Here is a 21,778-nt window from a genome sequence, read left to right as displayed (position 1 = left end):
CACCCCTGCATCATGGAAACCTGACGTCAGGAGAACACACACACACACACACACACACACACACACACACACACACACACACACACACACACACACACACACACACACACACACACACACACACACACACACACACACACACACACACACACACACGTCTGGCTGCACTGAGTCAGACACAGAGCTCCCATGTGTATCATGTTTCTGTGTTCCTGTAGGAGGAGGTATACAGAGCTACCACCAAAGGGCTGATCGAGGGCCTTATATCGGGCTACAACGCCACTGTGTTCGCCTACGGACCCACAGGTAGGCCTCTCTGCTACCCTATCACTGCCACAGTCTTCTCAATTACCTATTTTCAATGTACCCAGTTTCAGTTGTTAAAAAGTTTATGATAGAAATAAATAAATAAATCAACATTAGGAATGCCACATACTCACTAGTAATGTGTTAAAGAGTCAGTTATAAACTTAACCATGTCACCCCATGTAAGGGAAATTAACCACCAGTCCTGGTCATAACTTACAATAACATTTTATTACAAAGTAAAATAAAAACACAGGAAATGACACATTATTGAAATAGACAATCATATTATATTTCTTTTCTGGGTGTTGTGTGTGGCTTTTGGGTGTCCTTCTGAAGCAGCCCTGCTCAGAGATGGGCCATTGTTTGCACTGGTCAGCTGAAGGTCAGTCAGACAGGCCAGTGAAAGTCCCAGCAGTCAGAGCCAGGCCTGTTTATCTCTGTGGGTTTATGGCATTCTGGGAAAACAAGGAGCCATAAGGACACACCAGCTGTGTCCTCTCTTGTGGGCGGACACCAGGGGAGAGCATCTCTCCGTCTCGTGTCCTTCCCTTGTCTGTCTCTTCATGTCTGTGTCTTGTGCTTGTCTCCCTCTGCTGTGCCCTGGGTAGTCCCCATGTCCCTTCTTGCTTTAAGAAGACATCTTTAAGAATCAGGGGCCGTATTCACAAAGAATCTTAGGGCTAAAAGTAGCTCATAAGTGGCGAATTTAGGAGAAACTCCTAAAAATAATGGGCGTGTCAGTCTTAAATGTAGGACTCCTTTTTTTTTTACTAAGAGCAATTCACAAAATATTTTATCCCTAAAAGTAGCACCTAAGTCTAGGACAGCTTAAAACTCCTCATGAGGACTCCTAAGTCACTAAGACCTATTCACAAAAAGTCTTAAAATGGCTGAAGCCAGACGTAACGTGTTGGAGACAATGAACGACTCTGAATTGTTGAGAAGATATCGTTTAAACCGTGAAGGCATCAACATTTTACTAGAATTAGTGCGGGATGCAATCACGTCTCCAACTATCCGAAACAACCCAATCAGTCCGGAAGTTAAATGTTTGATAACATTAAGATTTTTGGCTACGGGGAAAATGCAACTTTGCAACGCAGACGACTTCAGAATATCGCAATCACTGCACTCTGTAGACCACACATTGTACAACAGTTTATCCGGTTCCCTTTGGACAATCGGCTACTTCAAAGGATCAAGGTCAATTTCATGGCGTTTGCAGGAATGCCCGGTGTAGTGGGTGCCATCGATGGAACACACATTAAAATAATTGCTCCATCCAGAGATGAGGACGTCTTTGTAAACCGCAAAAAGGTACATTCAATTAATACACAGATAGTGTTTGATCCAAATTTCACAATCATGGATATTGTTGCGAAGTGGCCTGGATCTACTCACGATTAGCGCAGTTTAATGGAGAGCGCGGTCTGCGCCAGCTTTTTGAGCGGCACCATGTACCTGCTGGATGCCACTTGGGTGACGTGACAGTGGCCATCCATGCAAGACATGGCTTTTGACACCCTTCCTCAATCCACAACCGGGAGCACAGTTGAACTACAACATGCAAGTATACGCATGAGGCCTATTTTGGTGACACAATACCTGTAGCCGCGACGGCTCTTTTAAAGTCCACTCCGCAATCTCCATCCTACATTGTGACTGGAGCGCATACCACCGCTTCTCGCAGTCATCGACAGAGCGACACACGGCAGGGAATGAAGCATTTATGTTAACACATATGTCCTCCCATGCCTCACGCATAGTTTGCAGGGTGCTTTAATTATTACTTCTTTGATTTCATGCAATTTCCGTGTTTTTTTCGGCAATTTCTCTTTCTCTTAACGTGCAAAGCGTCATTCTCGTTGGATGCACAAACTTGTCATCATGCGTGTGCATTCTGCTAAGTGCACTGTCCATAACTATTTAATATGACTTAATTTGAAGCCTAGGTTATTCTCTTATTTTCTGTTTATTTAGTGGGATCGTTAGGGGGATGTTAGGACTGAGTTTTTAATGAGAGAGCCTGTCAACAACCAATCACCGTCCTCACCCCTTCTAAACTCGTGCATGAGAAGCGACGTCATCCATAGCAACGGAGTTTTTATCTTAAGCTTAGGAGTTGGTATTATCCTTAGTATGAGTAGGTCTCAGAGCCGTTGTGAATCACTTTTAAGAAATTACTCCTACGTAAAAGGTTTTAGCGCGAGTTAGGAGCACTCCTAGTGGTAAGATAAAAGGCTTTGTGAATACGGCCCCAGACTCTTAGAGGAATACCATTGTTTGCATCCATAGCAACTAAATGATTAGCTGATTACTTGATACTGCCAAGGGCTGTCATTATTTTATTAATTGGAAGTGAAGGCTATTATAAGATTTGTGGTAACATGCCCTCGGTTATCAGGTAGTACATTTAAGAAAATAATTATGCATTTTAAAAACAGTGTGTTACTTTGTGCAATGTTGTTGTACTATCCTTTCTGGAGACTAGATGAATACAAAGATCTTGTTACAATGTTCAATATAGATGTAGTATACCAGAGTGTTTTGACATAGATGTAGGCATACTTACATTATATAGATTTGTAGGTGTATGATCTCACTAACTCAACTAATCCCTCTGTTCTGTCGTTCACCCGTATGTCCTTTCCTCCGTCTTTATGTCTGCACTCGTCCTAATCATCCCTCGTTTCTCATTAAGCCCCTGGTTCTTTGCACTGTCTGATCCCAGGCCGTGGCCATCTAAGTCGAGCTTTCCAGCATTAAGTCCTCTCTCTTTCTCTTAGAGCGAGATAGACAGGAGCACTGAAGTTCAGCTTCTGCTCAATATAGCCAAGCTTAGCTACTACAAGCTATTTTGGAAGTGGCTGAGTTCTTTTTTTAATTGACATTGACTCCGTGACATCTTTTACTCTGCCTGGCTTTCCTGATGATGTGTGTTTGTGTTTATGTGTGTGTCTGTGTGTGTGTGTGTATAGGATGTGGGAAGACCTACACAATGTTGGGGACGGACAAAGAGCCGGGCATCTACGTGCAGACGCTGAACGACCTCTTCCGCGCCATTGAGGAGACAAGCGATGACATGCAGTACAGCGTCTCCATGTCTTACCTGGAGGTGCGCTGCAGTTTCCCACTGACACTCACAACCTTTTGATCTCAGATAATTTACCTGGCTGTCAATCAGATGACTGACAGTCAAATGCATTTTACCAGGAGCATTGCATGCTGGAAGATATGAGCTCATTGCCTTGTCATTGATGGCACCTTGTGATGAGATGTGATGTTATATATATGTAGTGTATATATATATGTGCTCTAATTTCATTTCATGGTTAGGTTGTACTTGAACAAGGGAGTTGCTCGGCAACATATCACATTTCAGTTTAGGACATTGTATATAGCTGCAAGCTTTAAGACTAAATCAACACTACTTGCGTACGTACAGTACATTCATTTCTGCATCGTCTTATTGTCTACAGACAGCCATAAAAGAATATAAAACTGAAACCCATCTCCACCCATTCACTCATTTGACATGCCCAGTATATTGTACTCTTCGTAGGTTTATATGGGGTCTTAGGCCAACCATTAGAATCTATCTGTTTAGTCAGCACTCCCAGGCACCAACCACTTACAACAACAAATGCTGACAATTAAATAGTTTAATAATCGTTATACAGCTTAACACATGTTCTGCTAGAGATGTAGATCTGATAATACATAGCTGATGGCCATCTGTTACTGGGTGTCAACCAGTAATGCAACCCAACTGTGTGTGTGTGTCTGTGTGTGTGTGTGTGTGTGTGTGTGTGTGTGTGTGTGTGTGTGCGCGTGTGTGTGTGTGTGTGTGTGCGTGTGTGCGTGTGTGGGTGTGTGTGTGTGTGCGTGTGTGTACGTGTGTACGTGTGTGTGTACGTGTGTGTGTGTGTGTGTGTGTGTGTGTGTACGTGTGTGTGTACGTGTGTATGTGTGTGGCCAATCTGGTCAACACAGAGATTATCTCCAAGCTACCCTGATTGGCAGGTGGACAGACAAGATAGCTAATCAGTGCCAGATAGTGTCCCACCGGGTTGCATGTAGTCTGTCCAGTGTTTACCCAGATAGCTCTCACTGATTAGCATTAGCAAACACTGCCAGCGTCCTCTGGGCTCAGTAGCCTGTAGCCTGGCTGGCAGTGGAGGGGTGTTGCTGAGCAGAGGCCCTGGAGGAGAGCTTTGGAAATCCATCTAAGCTCCAGCTCCGCACCGGCTGTTGTTGTGGTCAGGGCTCTCTTCAAAATCAAGGCCCTCAGGTGGTGGGGTGGGCGGAAGGGTTTGTGAGCACGATCTGTAAACGGTCCGTCTCATCAGCCACTGATAGGCCTCTTAAGCGGGGCTCCTTTAGAAATCAACATTTCAGGGGCTGATTACAGGCTGTTTTACAGAACCGGTGATTTTTTTTTAGTTTTTTATGCTGCCTAATTAGATTAAAAAAGGCACATAGAGGTACATAGAGGTAAAGAGCGATAGATAGATAGGTGCTGTCACAGAAGGTGGTCTTATTTTTTAAGTTTTCTCGTGTCACCACTGGAGTACATAATAAATGTAGACGTACATCCATAGTCACCGTCACTTTGCAAGATTAGCCAATCAGACTGAATGATGCCGAAATGAGCCTGGAGGGAGATGTGTTTGTGTGTGTGTGAGAGAGAGAGGGAAGAGCGGACAGGAGAGGAGAGGAGAGGAAAGAGTGCATTAGGGGGGAGAAAAAACAGCCTGTCGTGATTTATAGTATTTCATTAACATTCATGCAAATAATTCCAAAGCCAGCCATCTGTGGGTGATTAGTATGAGAGCCCACTGGCTCGTATTCATGGCCCTTGACTAAAGACACTACAGAGCAGAGCCAGTGCAGGGGACACTACACCTGTCCAGAGGCCTCCAGGGACAACTAGAGGGCGTAGACCCCGGGCATAAACCTCTACAGGCAAGGTCACCGGCTGGAGTGGGAATATAACGGCCAGCTGCCGGGGTTTGGGGGGGTGGGGGTGTTATTGTGTGGGTGAAGGAGTGCCCCCCCCCCCCCCCCACCCACTCCCCAGGTGATAAATCTCTCCTGGCCGAGTCGGTGTGTTCGGGCCCCTGGTGTCAGAGGTGGGGTGGCGGACAAAAGAGCCTAACGGGTGTTTTATGGCTGCGTTTCAGTGCCGAAAAAAACCCATCTGCTCTTTCTGCGCCTGGCTTTCAGAGAGTGGCCTCTGTGTGGCCACACACACACACACACAGAAATGCTCTTGATTATATGTGTGCACACACACTGATGCAAACATATACATACATACATACACACACACACACACACACACAGAGACATTCTAACCTGTGTACACTCACACAAACAGTATGCATGCACTCACTGACAACTCATTCACAAGCTTACACTCATACACACTCATATACAAGCACAGACTCAAATACAAACACACACACACTCATGGCGCTCTTTTCCTTCACCTGCACTTCCTGCACTTTCTCTCTCTGCTTCTTCCTTTCTTTTCCTTCTCTGTCCTTCTTGTTATCTTTCTGTTTCCCTTTATCTTAACGTTTCTGTGTGGGCAAACAAACTGGCTATGAGTGTGACTGTGACTGTGAGGTCAACCTGGGACCATATGGAAATGCTCCAAACACACCCTACCTGAACAAAACATTGGAATCACACTAGCCATTCGTTTTCATTAACGTGGCTGAGTTGAACTCCCTAATTTCAGAGATACGCACCGCAGGTTCTTACGCGCAATACAAATAATTAAAAAAAGTTTAATTGAAATTGTTTTAAGGAAGGCGTTCTGCCACTTCCCTATTTGAAATGTAACCTGTGTCTTGGTTTTCAACATCTGGCAGGCGCATCTACTGTAATCTAATCTCTACACACTTTGACAGCATAACATTGACCATTCAGTTACTAAATTGGAAGATCATTCAACTCAAAGTATGTCAAATGGTTACTTAGGCTATGCAACTACACTCAACATCAAACAGACAGTGAGTAAAATAGTACAGTAGAATATCGTTCATTGGGCCAACAAAAAGTGAGACAGAAAAGTAATAATTTTTTCTACTGTTTAATATATATTATATATATATTTCTCATTATAGTGGCATTGAAGACAGTCCTTAAGTGAGAAGGAGAACAATTTCTCTGTCTACAAATGGGATAATTCCGTAAAATATTCATTTTGTTTTCATTTTTCATTAAATATGTTAGTTGACACTTCACAGCAGGTCTGTCCGAGCTCAATAATGTTGCTTTTATCAATGCAACACAACATGTAATCATTTCACAACAACAGTTTTACCAGTTCCGATATTTTAATAACATGTACTGATGTCTGTGGAACCTGAACCAAACAATTCGGAAGAGGCTTGTCATCACACAGCACATGTCAGAGTTCCTGTTGATCTGACTGGCTCAAAAGACACACATTCAGCATCCTATTAATATGCTGTTTAACTTGTCCCTCAAAGGTTTGCCAGTGCTTGGTGATACATTTCCTCTCTAATACTCCCTTTGGTGTCGCACCATTTTCAGACTACCATTATGTCTCACGTGTAGCTCGCAGCTTGTTGCCTTGTGAAATTAGGGCCCTGTAAGTTGAAAGAAGGATTGCATCCATGTCCACATTCAGTGTGAGAGTGGGACCACTGGGACGGAAAGAATGAGTGTTTTGTGAGCAAGTTCAGTGTCACATGTCACATGTGGCGCAGTCCCTGTCTCCCGGTGTCCACGCTGGGTAGTGGTCTGGTGCTTCCCCTGTTGTCAATGGAGTCTTTTTATACGTGGCTAACATCACCTATAAATTACCGTACCAGCACTCTCTCTTTTTGAACTCCTAAGTATACCGTGTGTGCAGCGACACTGTGAGCATGTCATGGGGTATTTTTGGAGCATCTGAAAGCGACCACGAGTGTTGGCTTAAAGCATCCTTTTTGGGGGGGGTTTGTTTTTGAGTGATCTGACCATGGTCTGAATGACGTCCACTGAAGCTGAATGAGCTTTTGTGTCCCAGATGTAGATGTGGACATTTTAAGAGCAGGCTGAGAATAACTGAGCACCACCCACTGGTCTGCTGGGCTGCAAAACAAACACAAGCACCAAATGTGCACTCGCATGATTATACACCCGGGTGCAAACATGGGTTCTGGCCACTTTGCTCTGCGTAGTAAACACACTTTCCATCGAAAATATTTCTGGCAACTGTTCTTTTCCTCAATAATATTTCTGTCAGTCATTGCTGTAGGTTAAATAGTTCATAAAATAGTAAGCAATTGTACCTAAATGAGTTTTATATGGAAAACGGCATCTGTTAAAATCAATGCATTCAACAGTGTTGTCAGTCAGCATATCTATACCATATGTTACTGAATATCTAGAAATCTATACTATACTATCTTTACTGTACCGTACATGACTAAATGATCTGCCCTGGTCCTGGTTCCTCCTCAGATCTATAATGAGATGATTCGGGATCTGCTGAACCCCTCCTCTGGGTTCCTGGACCTGAGGGAGGACTCCAAAGGGGAGATCCAGGTGGCCGGAATCACAGAGGTGTCCACCATCAACGCCCGTGAGGTCTGTTACTCAGACAGGCGCACACACACACACACACACACACACAACACACACACACACACACACACACACACACACACACACACACACACACACACACACACACATACACACACACACACACACACACACACAAACTGCAGTGAAAAAAGGGGAGCAAACAGCTCAAAGTTCTCTCAGAGTAAAATAACGCTAATGTACACGTATCCATTTGGCTTTCACATTTTGTCCAAAGTGACCTATAAGTGAGGTAGATCACCTCTGATCAATCAGCTTGATTGACATGTCCGTTTTGACCTTTCACCCCTGCGTGCAGATCATGGAGCTGCTGATGAGGGGCAACAAGCAGCGCACGCAGGAGCCCACGGCAGCCAATCAGACGTCGTCGCGCTCGCACGCCGTGCTGCAGGTGGCCGTCAGGCAGCAGAGTCGATGCAGAGACGTGCTGCAGGAGGTCCGCTTCGCCCGCCTCTTCATGATCGACCTCGCCGGGTCCGAGCGTGCCTCACAGGTGTGTGTAGTGGGCTGTGTGTCAGAGCGTGTGTGTGGTGTGTGTAAGAGGAATGTGAGTGTGTGGCTCAGAGAGTGCGTGTTGATGTTCTGCGTGTGGTGTGTGTCAGAGCGTGTGTGGTGTGTGGTGTGTGTAAGAGGGGTGTGTGTGTGTGAGTTTGTGGCTCAGAGAGTGTGTGTAGGTTGTGTGTGTGTAGATGTTCTGCGTGTGGTGTGTGTCAGAACATGTGTGTGGTGTGTGTAAGAGGTGTGTGTGTGTGTGTGTGTGTAAGTGTGTGGCTCAGAGTGTGTGTGGGTCGTGTGCGTGTTGATGTTCTGCATGAGGTGTGTGTCAGAGCGTGTGTGGTGTGTGGTGTGTGTAAGAGGGGTGTGTGTGTGTGAATCAATCGCCAATCGCCTCTTCGTGATTGACCTTGCCCACGCAGAGCGAGCCTCACAGGTGTGCATGCAGAGTCTGTGAGAGTGTGTGTGTGTGTGTGTGTGTCTATGCTACAGGAGGTGTGCTTTGCCTGCCTCTTCATGCTCATAGTATGCGTATGCACATTTTTTATGATCAGACTCAAGACTAGCATAATTTTATTCTGCAGTGACTGTACCAGGATATAGGAACGTTACTGAATGCTAAGCCTTTTTCCAGATTGCTAATGCTACATTTTGGTGGAAATTCTAAATGTATCTTTAAATAAAAAAAACACCAAAAAAGAAAAAGAGTTGCCCGGGTAGTCTGAAAAGTTGCTAAATCTAGCAGCAAAGTTATCAGTTGCTATCAGTTGTGGACACCGCACAGTATGTTCGAAGACAGTAATTGCACTCATTACTTCATTATTTGCTCAACGTAAAATGAAAAAGACACAGGATGTTCTTCGTGAGGACTGGCCAGGTCGCTGTTGACGCTGAGCCCTCCAGCACACGTACACCCAGTGGCGGACCTACCATTAAGGCGAACTAGGCAACTGCCTTAGGCCCTCACCCAGCAGAAAGCCCACGATAAATTGCCCACCCAGGCACCGATGGGACGGCCTAAGTCCATAACCAACCGGCCCTCCCGCAGATATCGTCGGTTGCGACAGTTTTCCTTGCTTAACCGAATACATTATATACCTCTAATGATAACCAAGGGGATTCACTGTCTATGCTATTTATACTACTCCTAGTGACCTGTATTCACACTCATGGTTACTATTGTCTTACTATTTTCTAATCTCCTCCGTCAGTCTTACTATGTTTATTTGTTATTAAATGTTAATCACTCTAGCCTAATACTTGCGTGTCTCGCTCGTAGACACCTTTAACACCCCTACACACACACACACACACATAATCACACACCCAGCATGCAACACTACCATTACCACTGATGTTTACACCCCATCGTATGTTCTGTTCTGTTCATTTCTACAACAAAGTTCAAACCAGTGGCGGCGGACCTTAAGGGCGATTGTGGCGACGAACTGCTTTCAGGAAAAGGAGATTTTTTTTCTCTGTCGGCGTACTAATTAAGATAAATTGACAACAAAACAATTAGGACTTCCTACACCAAATGTATCGATTCAACAGGTTTCTACAAAGGGTGGAACCCTACATCCAAGAATTGGAACGAAAGAAAATCATGGCTAGCACGCTGTGAAGTGGCTAACGCGGTCTGTATTTCTTTATTTGTAGGCTACCGCTGTCACTTTTCATAGGTTATACAGTGTGAATGTTCGCTTTTTGCCCTAACACTGAGTTATTTTCTTTGTGAAGACTTAGTTAGCTTTTGTAAGCCAATACTTTCGAGATCAGTCAATAAATATAGTTGGTTTTGACTTATATGTTGCCCCCTTCTTTACGTTGTTACTGGACATTTATGTGTCCTGTAAAGCTATGTTGCATCATACAACATTTGAGACATGTGGATAATGAAAAAGTGGGATAATTTAATGTGGAGCCAAATCATGTTTGCTTATGAAGGCTCCTGAAGGCAACTTTCTTCCATATAGCTACTGTAGCTATGTAGGTAGAGGGGAAATATTTTGATTGTGTGCTGCCATCTACTATACAAAAAGGTATTGCTGTATGAGTTAATCAGCCTACAAAAAAAAAGATATTGCTTAATGTAGGTCGCCCTAATCATTATCAAAAAAATTGTGTACTCTTTCTCTGCTGACATTTATTCCTAAAGGCTCTGTAGTTATACATATAGGCCTAACCATCTGATACTAGCCCAGAGTTAAGCATATTCATCTAGCAAACTATACCTACCTTGGAGTGTTACAATAGCCAGTATAATTTTATTCCATGTGTCCATCCAGGCAAATTTGTGGATCCAAATGTTATTAAAAAACATATATAATGTTATTTCTTTGTAATCATCCAAAATTATGTTAAGTGTATGGGTATTTTGCATACATTGAGCGGGCAACGCGCCGTATATTAAGTGGGCCGCTCTGACAGACAACTCCCGGGCCACTTTTTCCCCCCAGTCCGCCCCTGCTTTGAGGTGGCCCTTTTTTTTTGCATTAAAAGGACGGATGAAGAGGGCCCCTGGCTATGTTTTCGCCTTAGGCCCCCAAATGACTAGGTCCGCCACTGCGTACACCTGCCCCTCTGAATTATCTTTGGAAAAGGGCAGATTTGAAGTTGACAAATGAATCCTTTTAACCCCCATCTGTGAACGCTTAATCATGCTTTAGCAAAGGGAAGATTAGGACTGGGGTTGGGGGTGGGGGGGCCTTCTTTTTGCATTATGCAACCCAAAGCCACAGCAACCTGCAGAAGCCATGATGAATGTGGCCTATTACCATGGATATAAGAAGGTGCCATGCCTCCTGCACACCCTTTACCCACACGTGCACACACACACACACACACACACACACACACACACACACACACACACACACACACACACACACACACACACACACACACACACACACACACAGGCACATACTCAAACACACACACAGGCACAGGCACATACTCACACACATGCACAAACACACACAGTCAGCGGGAGAGAAAAACACATGTAATCATCAGAAGCGGAGAACACACTGACTTCCCATGGAAACTGCTAGAAAGGTTACTAGGTTAGCCAGCCGTGGGGCTCAAGTGTGGGGGCGTCCATTTCACTTCCAGCAGGCATGTGCCCTAGAAAGAAGAATAGGACATCATCGACAAAGAAACCGGGGAGTACAGTACATCTTCAGTGTTGTGTGTGTGTGTTTGAGAGAGAGCGTGTGTGTGTGTGTGTGAGAGAGAGTGATAGATAGAGAGAGGGAGGGAGAGACAGAGAGAACAGAGAGTGTTGTTGTAAGAGAGAGGGAAAGGCAGATGGACCGATAGACAGACAGACAGACAGACAAACAGTTGGTTCCTCTTGACAGAGACTAATGGATCTATAATGTAGTCAAGGACGTAGACAAAGAAGACTGAGATAGGGAGCCCCCTGCTGGATGACCTTAAAACTGTAGCTGGCTCCGTAGACTGGACCAGCTGGCTTATGCATAGGGAACACAACCTGGTGTGGTACAATGTTTTTAAATCACGTCATTGAAATGTTGAATTTTGGTTAAAAAAAATTATAATCATTATAATAATTTTACCAAAAATATGCAGCAGCCTCTCATTGTTTGTACCTTTTAAGCCTCAGAAATACACTGAAATGCATAATATATTATCATTAACCCCTCTGTCTGTCTGTCTGTCTGTCTGTGTATCTATCTATCTATCTATCTATCTATCTATCTATCAGACTCAGAACAGAGGCCAGCGTTTGAAGGAGGGTGCTCACATAAACCGCTCACTGCTGGCTCTGGGAAATTGCATCAATGCCTTGAGTGAGAAGAGCGGGAACAAGTATGTCAATTACCGAGACAGCAAGCTCACTCGCCTACTGAAGGTATGCCCTGGCTCACACACACACGCACACATGCACACACGCACACACGCACGCACACACACACACACACACACACACACACACACACACACACACACACACACACACACACACACACACACAAACTCACACACACACACACACACACATACAAACACACAAACACACAAAATTACATTTACATTTAGTCAAATTAGCAGACGCTTTTATCTAAAAGGACATACAAGGGAGAGAACAATCAAACATGGGAGAGAACAATCAATACATAAAACATACATACACACACACACACACACTGGCCTACAGGCTAACAGACACTTATTCAAACATGTATCAAATCAACAGCTCCAACTACACTTGTACACTACACTTGTTGTGCTTCCACTGTTCAAATTAATAATTATTAATAATAATTATGTGAGATACTGATGATGTAAATATGTGAGATCCCAAAACAAACCTGTCCCATATTAGGCTGAAGACACAACTATATTGTACTTCCACACTCGAACATGCAGGGTACATGCCACATACCACGTTTGAAATTTTCCTCTCATATCTAATTTATTCCTCGCTAACTTTCATTGGCTGAGTTCTTGTCCTTTGTTTGATTGACAGGACTCACTGGGTGGGAACAGCAGGACTGTGATGATCGCTCACATAAGCCCCGCCTCTATGGCTTTCGAAGAATCACGCAACACACTGTCATACGCTGACCGTGCCAAAAGCATCCGCACGCGGGTTAGTATTCCCACACACACAAACACACACACTTACACACACATTCCCTATTAGTAGTACCAGGTTCTATCAGTTCAATTAGGACTTTCTTTGTAGGATTTATAGTAATTGGTAATGCATCTAATCGGGGACGTGCACAGGAATTTTGTAGGGCAGTTGCTTTGCCCTGGAAAAAAGGGGCTACACGTTAATTCTGTCACCGCCACTGCCACGCCCCCGTCCCCTGGACGCTTATTCTGCGATTATTTTATCTAGGCATACATGAAGTTCTGCAGCCGTAATACTATAAAAATATATATATTTCCTTTGGAGGGGCAACTTCAGTCGAGGAGGGCAAACTGGCATTTGCCCGCGCAAACTTAGCCCCCTCCTGTACATGTCCCTGCATCTAATATAAGCTGTGAAGGTATCTAGAAAATGTTAATGCCAAGGTAGAATTGCAATCTGTAATTTCCCAATAGGTTGCTATGAGTGAGTCATCCATCTCCACCCCCTGTTATCTCTCTCTTCCTTTTCTCTCACCTCTACTTCACTCTCTCCCCTACTCCTTCTTCCCCTCCCGCTCACCCTTGTCTCTTCACTCTCTCTCTGTCTCTCTCTCTTCTTTCCCATCTCCCTCAGGTGAAGCGTAACCTGCTGAACGTGTCGTACCACATCGCCCAGTACACCAGCATCATCGCCGACCTGCGCAGTGAGATCCACCGGCTCAAGAAGAAGATCGCTGAGCAGGCCAGCCGCCACATCAACTCCGACAGGACGGATATCCGCCACGTTCAGGGTAAGACTTGTACACACACACACACACACACAAACACACACACACAGACACACACACACACACACACACACACACACACACACACACTCACACACTCACACACACACACACACATACATACATACACACATACATACACACACACACATACATACATACACACATACACATAAGCACACATTAGCACACACATTAGCACACACACACATTAGCACATGCGTGTGTGTGCACCCGCAATTCTTGATAGTAACGACATACTGTACTACACACATACATGCCACATGTGGTGCACGTCCCACACTGTTAAGTTGAAATCAGTTAAAATGATTCAGAAGGACATCCTATGGAGTAGGGCAAGAGGTGTCCCATAATATTATTAAAATTAAAGAAAAATAAACCTAGTCGCCCACTCGTGGCCATAGCCTTGTTCTGGTTCATGTGATCATCCTGTGTTGTTTGTGCCTGCAGTGGGTTACACACACATTAGCACATGCATGGGTGTGTGTGTGTGCAATCACACATCTTCCTAGTACCGACAGACACACACATTTCACATAGGACATGAGATGTATGTATTGATTGTGTTGCTCATAAAACAATCCCACAGTGTAGAGAATGAGTACAAATATTAAGATCAGTTTAAAACCAAACAAATATTTAAGGAAAGGAGTTTAAAGCTTTACAAAATGCAAGTCTGCCTACTCATATTCATGGTCTGTGTTTGGTTCCCGTGGTTCTCCCCTGTGGTGTGTAACTGTAATGGAGGTCAAGGCCCACTTATATTCATGGTCTGTGTTTGGTTCCCGTGGTTCTCCCCTGTGGTGTGTAACTGTAATGGAGGTCAAGGCCCACTTATATTCATGGTCTGTGTTTGGTTCCCGTGGTTCTCCCCTGTGGTGTGTAACTGTAATGGAGGTCAAGGCCCACTTATATTCATGGTCTGTGTTTGGTTCTTGTGGTTCTGCCCTGTAGCGGAGGTCCAGGCCCACTCGACCCAGCAGAGCCGGGCGGAGATGGACCAGCTGAGGGAGCAGCTCATCGACGCCTTCCGCCAGCAGATGGAGATCCGCAAGAGCCTGATGGAGCTGGATAACAGCAACATTGAGATCCAGATCGACACCTCCAAACACCTGCTCACCATCGCAGAGTGAGTCACAGAACACACACACACACACACACACACACATACACATGGACAAACATATACACACACACACACACACACACACACACACACACACACACACACACACACACACACACACACACACACACACGGACAAACATGTACACTCAGAACAACACACACACACACACACACACACACACACACACACACACACACAGACAAACACACAGACAAACACACACACACACACACACACACACACACACACACACACACACACACGCACACACACACACGCACACACACACACACCTCTCATGGGGTATCAGGGGGTACATTAACTATCTATCTATCTATCATCCATCCATCCTTTTTCCTTATCTTCCTCAGCTGGGAGCAGGAGCGCTGTCAGCGGAGGAGGAAGTGGAGAGCGGAGAGGAGGAAGGAGAGTTTTCATAAGGATGAGAGCGAGAAGGACTCTGACTCGTCCGAGTCACCTCCCGACAGCACGGAGACGCAGGAGGTCGCCATGGCGAGGGAAAACCTAGTCACACTCATGGCCGAGCAGAAGAAGATCCGCAAACAGAAGGTGACACATTTCTCCGTCTACACCACTAGAGGGAGCCACACAACTACATCAAACAGGCCTCCAAACTTCAGTTTAAAAAATAAGCACTTATTTTGTATTTATGTATCTAACAAATAAATGAAAAAGAGCTATATGTAATATTATTTTACAATTCTACATTTTAGATTGTATTAGACTGTATAATAATAGATTACATTGTGCCAGATAAGGTTAGATTTTACACTATTTCGTGAAATTGACTAAAATTGTGACAATTATGTTGTTTTAGTTCATATTTGCTGGTAATCTTCTCCATCTCCATCTATCTGGTTCTCCGTGCAGGGGTCTCTGGAGCGGCGGTTCCTGGAGCTGCGACAAAGGGCCCGGCGTCTGGAGGAGCTGCTGCCCAGACGAGTGAGCTCCGAGGAGCAGAGGGAGGTGCTGGGCCTCCTGTGCAAGGTGAGGGGTTAGAAAGAGAGCTGGCTCTCCTCACAGGACTCACTGACGGTCAACAACAAACATGAACAAGACTAGGTGAAGTTAACGGTTTTGTAGACGTGCCTACTTGAGTCAAATCAACGGCTCAGTTGATGTTTAATATCAAACCCCCTAAAATGGCAGCCGTTAACCATCCAAGTGCAAGTGTGCCATATAATCATTGAAGTCAAATGAATCCCAGGACTCTGGCTATTGCCCTCAGTTACACCTTGTGATATAACCAGAGGGCTAAGTACATGTATCCACCCGCTTTGTCAGTGTCGGTCCTGATGAGGGTTTCAGAGTGGGGACCCCTAACCCAGTCTAACCAGCTTGGCTCTGTTGTAGGTGCACGAGCTGGAGATAGAGAACGCCGAGATGCAGTCCCACGCGCTGCTCAAGGACAACCTCATCCGGCAGAAGGACGCCGTGGTGCAGCGCTTCGAGCAGCACCGCCACCTCTGTGACGAGATCATCCAGCAGCAGCGTCAGTTCATCAGCGGTGAGTTGCCGAAGTTTCAGTGGGGATCGAGAGAGGTGGCATGTGACGCTGGCATAAAGACTGGTATTCAGCGTAACTTCAAGAGGCCATTAGTCATCTGCTGTGACCTGTGCCCTCAGCACTGATCCTGTGGAACAGTCAGCTACAGGTTGCTAAATATGGGCCACTTTTTGCCAACCAAAAGCTTCAGGGTGTGACTGGTTGTTTCAAAGTTGTCTGCAGTAGTGAAAACACATTCCTGTGACAGACAGACAGTGAAAGTGGAACGGTCAGATTCCTGCAGTTTTAATATTTAGCAAGTATTTAGACACCTTTTGGGTGGTCTTCTGATGCTAGGTTTACGAAGATTTGGAAACCACAGGCGCTACCTTCAAGGCTAACTGTCTCAGTTTCTCACTGAATATCAGAGGGTCACAAATGAAAAGGTTTAAGCCACAGGGTCAAGGTCAACAGCAGTTAGGACCAAAGTTCCTTCTCAACGCTTGAGCCACTGATAAAAAAAATAAAGGAAGAAGATATCAAACATGACAGGAGTGGCCTTGCCTGAGTTCTGAGTTGGGTTGTTGTCTGCGTGTGTTGCAGACCACAGTCTCCTGGTGCCGCCTCACCTGCAGGAGCTCTATGAGATGTACATGAGGGAACTGGACGAGAAGAGCCTAGACCGCATCATGGCGCTGGACAAGGTCACCGGACGCACGCTCAAGGTACCAGACGACTCTCACAAAGTAAACAGGCATAGAAGATAGAACACTGAGCACATACTACATAGAACACAAAGTTTACGTGGAACTTAATGATTACTCGTACTTTTTTATTCTATAATGGAAATACTGGATGTTAAATGGTTGTCTGGTCATACATTAACTGTGGGGTCACACTAATAGAAATTCCTACACACATTCATAACTCGCGCTGCATACTTACAAGTGTAGTTATACTCAGAGACCTGACTAAGCAGTGACATGACACTGTTGTTCTTTTACAGGAGGGCTCGCTTCCCAAAATCACCCTCCCCAGTAGAGGTCGTGACCCCCTGCAGGAGCTGGACTCTGACCAGGAGAGCGTGCGCACGCTGGGCTCAGACAGCCGACGGGGTCGGGCCAAAATCCGCCGCCACACTCTGCCACCCATCCTGCCGGAACCTGAGGGGTAAGAGAACTACCAAGCATTTATGAGGGCGAAAACTCTCCAGGAGAATCTGACTAAGAGCTATCCTGATACAGATTAAACCCTCAACATATTTAACACTGCCGGTCCTGTCTGTCTGTCTGTCTGTCTGTCTGTCTCTGTCTCGGCCAAGGGACAACAACCGCGTGTTTAAAAACAGTCCTCACGCAAGGCAGATGAAGAACCATGTGGTGATGACGCCCCCGCCCATACACATCAATGGCCTGGGGAACAGAGGGGTAAGAGGTCACTAACTCACCCATGTAAAACTGCATTATCTTAAGCCAATGTCTATAGAAGCATCTTCAAATTGTTCTGCTTAGAACCCTGAGATAAATGGTTCTTTGACTCATCTTTATATCAGTTTAAAGCTTAGAAGAACCCTTTTCACTTTTCTGTGTATATAAGTTTTATACAAGTAGCACACAAGAACCTTTTTGTTTATTAGAGTGGATGGCTTGATGTCCACATGTCCATAGACTCCTATTTGAACTCCTATGTTTCCATACTGACTGTTTGCGACTGACTGTTTGTTCCAGCTGCATCCATGTGTGCCAGAGAGCGCTCTGAGCTACAGCCACCTCAGCCACAGCGTCAGCAGCCACCTGGACTCGTCTCCAGAGAGCAGTGAGAATGGCACCGACGTCCCACTCTCACGCAAAGGTGCCACCACCCCTCCTAGTCCCTACACCTGATCACTCTGATGGTTTGACTGGCAAACTGATCAGTGACTAACATACTGTATGGCACGAGTCATGATCCCCTGAATTTAACTTCTTGTTAACATGTCAGAGTTATAAATAATTCTGTCCATTGAGGAGAAGTTGTCCCTTACCTTGTAGAGGTCTATATGACTAAGTCTTTTTACACTGTCCTATCTTATTAAAGGCTTAAAATACCCACACATGAACTAAAACAGAAGAAACTAAACACCCAAAGGTGAACAAATCCTTCAGCTTGAACTAACATCCCACATTGTTCTCCATTTTGGCTCCCCCAGAACGGCAGCAGATCACGCGCGGCGTGGAGAGCATCGCTGTGAAAGCCGCCCGTCGCCGCTCCAAGGCCCTGGAGGTGGACGCCCTGCGCCTGCCGCCACCCCCCTCCCCGCTGGACCCCAAGAAGCAGAAGAGCAGCCTGTCGCTGAGCGAGGCGCCCCCTCTCGGGCCCCCCACGCCAAGAGGTGGCGGCATCGGCGTTGGTGGTCACCAGCCGAGCCCTGAGCTCCGACACGCCACCTCTGACGACAACCTGTCCAGCAGCACGGGCGACGGTACGTGGACCCGCCCACGCCAGCGTCAGCAGATTGCCAAGAATCCCGGCAACCGCGAGCAGGATTTCGAGGCACGCCGGCGCAAGAAGAGATCTCGCTCTTTCGAGGTCACAGGCCAAGCTGTAAGTACAGCTAAACTATTATTAAAGTATACATAGTAAATCAATTATTCTAATGACATAATGAAAATTGACATAGAGGTGCTTGAACAAAGCAGCATCTACATTATAAGTTAAGTTAAACTACAGAGTGAATATTGTAGTACAGAGTTTGAAATGATAGTAATACTATCTAGTATACTACCTATAGCATAGCATAGCATAGCATATAGCACATGAGGGTTGTTGACAGTGCTATGCACTGCTGGTTTCTTCTGTTTGTAAAGCTCATTGAATATGTCACTTTGTCCCCATAGTTGTCTCAGGCTAAGACCACGGCTCAGCGGTTTCGGCCCCTAGACAGCACCTCAGACCCTCACCTTCACATCAACCGGCCCCCACCCTCCCACCTCCGCCCTCAGCCCCGAGGGGTCCCTCCCTTGGCCAAAGCACGCCAACCCCACCCTTCCCAGATCACAGGTTAGCATCATCTCCTCCTTTCATCTTTTTGGATCATCCCTTAATGCAAGCTATTCATATGAACAGACCATTTTTGGTTTTATTTCGGTGTAGTAACACATTTTCCATGCTTCAACAGGGTAAGCCAGTAGATTTAACTTAGCTAAATCAGTTTTGCCTTGAAGAGCTATTTTTGAGCGAAAGCAAAATGTTTTAAATTCTTTCTACTTGCAGTATCCTTTTAAGCCATCAGCCATATCTTGCTACCTCACAATGCAGTCTGCCATATCTTCACAAATGGTTCAGTAAGTGTTATCCTATAGGTCCTCAAATGGTTGATTCCATCTTTTTCTCCCTCCCTCCAGGCCAAACTGTGGACAACGGCACCAGCTCCCTGTCCCATCTGGGCCAGTTGAGGCGCCAGCTCCGCCAACCCCAGCCCCTGCTTTACGTCACCACCACTGGGGCAGGAGGGCAGCGCACCCGCAAGCACTGAGGGCTCCCTCTCCCCCAGCAACCCCCAAAACAGTAGACCCTAACTGTGCTCACTTGAACTTCCCCCAGCACCAGCACTAACAAAAGTAGAGACTATGAACCATACTCTACCACTTAGTTAGCTACTAGGAGGGCTGTGAACTGTAAATGTCTCTCATACACACACACATACGCACAGGGACCCATTGACCTACTGTTCTTTTAGGAGATGTTGACAATGCCTTAGGCTGTTCACCGGGAGAGAGAAGTCTGAGAGATAGGACGTTCCAACGATGTTCCCTCGCCCCGTTCCGTGACCGCCTCGCCTGTTTTTCTCCCCTTTTTTCTTCGCTAAAGTGCTCAAGACGAATCTCTCCCCCCTTTCACCAAGGCTGAATGTCCACCTCTGTGGATAGACGTGTTAGTATGACGCTGTACTTAATTCTTTGTCTCTATAAACATTTGACCTTCACATTTGCAAAGGGCCTCAACATGTGACGTCCACCCAGTTGATGCAATTGTGGAGACAAAATAAAGTAAAGAAACACGATGTAAGTGCTAAGACGAATGTGAACGCTTGTAAGATAATAAGACTATAATGACAGAGGGTAAAACCTGCCTTTTGATTCCTCCGGGGGAAGGACGGACCCGGCCCTTATGCTGAGGGTAACGGATACACCACTGAGACCACAGAATGGCAACCAGGCAAGACATACTCTAGGCCTCTTAAATGTTAATCCAGTTCATCAGTATCAGACATAATGTGCAGACATTTTTAGGTATACTATAAATTGCTTTGTTTCCAGGGATATACATTAAGTATACTGTACAGTATGGATTCACTGTTCAGTTACATCACTATGTAAGAGACACAATGCCAGGCAACTTGAGCCTAGTTTTGGACCAAATTTGAGAATTTTAGGTGGACCATTTTCCCCCCTTATGAAAGGCAGTTTAGTCATGGTCTAGGCTTATTTCCTCTGTGAAACTGGCTCTTCTGGCTTTAAAATAACCACTGTAACAGCCGCTCATTCATTCATGATGAAAGGGCCACCATTGTTGTGGACCTAAAATATCTCCTTTTGAAGTTGCATATAGAGCTCACTCTCTGTCTATGTTCCGGCTATTTCTGGACTGGGAGAGGCCAATGATGAGGCTTCTTCATCATCTGTCTTGTACTGCTGCCTTTTTCCGTAATATTTGCAATTTTTTGGGGTTGTTTTGTTTTCGTTTTACATGATTATACATACAAGACGCTATTTTCTACACTTTATTTTGTACATTTTTTATTTGTAATCAGAATAAATTTGGATGAAACAAGGAAGGTTGTGCTTTTTTTTATGTTTCTGTGTTGTAGACCTATTGGCTTTGCATATGCTGTGATTTCCTGTTTTTTGGTCCATTGTTAACCTTACCCGGTCATGGCTTGTTGTGTAACTGTGGAGACACTTGCTGTACCATCTAAACAAATCAATATATCTTAGAGTAAGCATATCTATTGTGTCATATTGAATAACGTTGAGGCCAGCTGCCCACAGTATCTCAGAATATCTGGTATGACTGTTGGATGATGTGGGCTCAAAAGCTGTGTCAGCATTAGATAAGATCACCGCCTACAAGTAAAAGGTTGCTTAAACAGTCGCTCAGGACCTTGCTAGGGTTTCTTGTGATTGTTTTGGACAAAAGTGGCTGAATTTGCTGCTGGAAATCTAAAACATTATGGTGATTTTGAGTAAAATATATAAATCAATACATAATGTATTAAATCAATCAATCCCAAATAATGCAGAAACTCCATGACT

The 21,778-nt window shown here is 45.2% G+C and overlaps 1 protein-coding gene across 1 annotated transcript in view; it reads left to right on the top strand.

Moving 5' to 3' along the window:
- Window positions 1-19,528, top strand: part of kif19 (kinesin family member 19) — a gene marked incomplete at both ends in the record, with an annotated part of 46,952 nt that extends 27,424 nt beyond the window's left edge. The window contains 17 exons of the mRNA XM_080835897.1: window positions 219-306; window positions 3,288-3,424; window positions 7,792-7,917; window positions 8,234-8,428; window positions 12,164-12,310; window positions 12,929-13,051; window positions 13,673-13,829; window positions 14,802-14,976; window positions 15,349-15,547; window positions 15,869-15,985; window positions 16,352-16,505; window positions 17,088-17,209; window positions 17,491-17,654; window positions 17,806-17,911; window positions 18,212-18,335; window positions 18,673-19,067; window positions 19,361-19,528. Of these exons, the coding sequence (XP_080692023.1) occupies window positions 219-306; window positions 3,288-3,424; window positions 7,792-7,917; window positions 8,234-8,428; window positions 12,164-12,310; window positions 12,929-13,051; window positions 13,673-13,829; window positions 14,802-14,976; window positions 15,349-15,547; window positions 15,869-15,985; window positions 16,352-16,505; window positions 17,088-17,209; window positions 17,491-17,654; window positions 17,806-17,911; window positions 18,212-18,335; window positions 18,673-19,067; window positions 19,361-19,528 (2,697 nt within the window). The remainder of the gene's footprint in view (window positions 1-218; window positions 307-3,287; window positions 3,425-7,791; window positions 7,918-8,233; window positions 8,429-12,163; window positions 12,311-12,928; window positions 13,052-13,672; window positions 13,830-14,801; window positions 14,977-15,348; window positions 15,548-15,868; window positions 15,986-16,351; window positions 16,506-17,087; window positions 17,210-17,490; window positions 17,655-17,805; window positions 17,912-18,211; window positions 18,336-18,672; window positions 19,068-19,360) is intronic.
- Window positions 19,529-21,778: the final 2,250 nt, after the last annotated feature.

This window comes from Sprattus sprattus (genome assembly GCF_963457725.1).
Source record: "Sprattus sprattus genome assembly, chromosome: 3".
In the NCBI taxonomy this organism is placed as follows: domain Eukaryota; kingdom Metazoa; phylum Chordata; class Actinopteri; order Clupeiformes; family Clupeidae; genus Sprattus; species Sprattus sprattus.
This window is presented reverse-complemented; position numbering and strand designations above follow the sequence as displayed.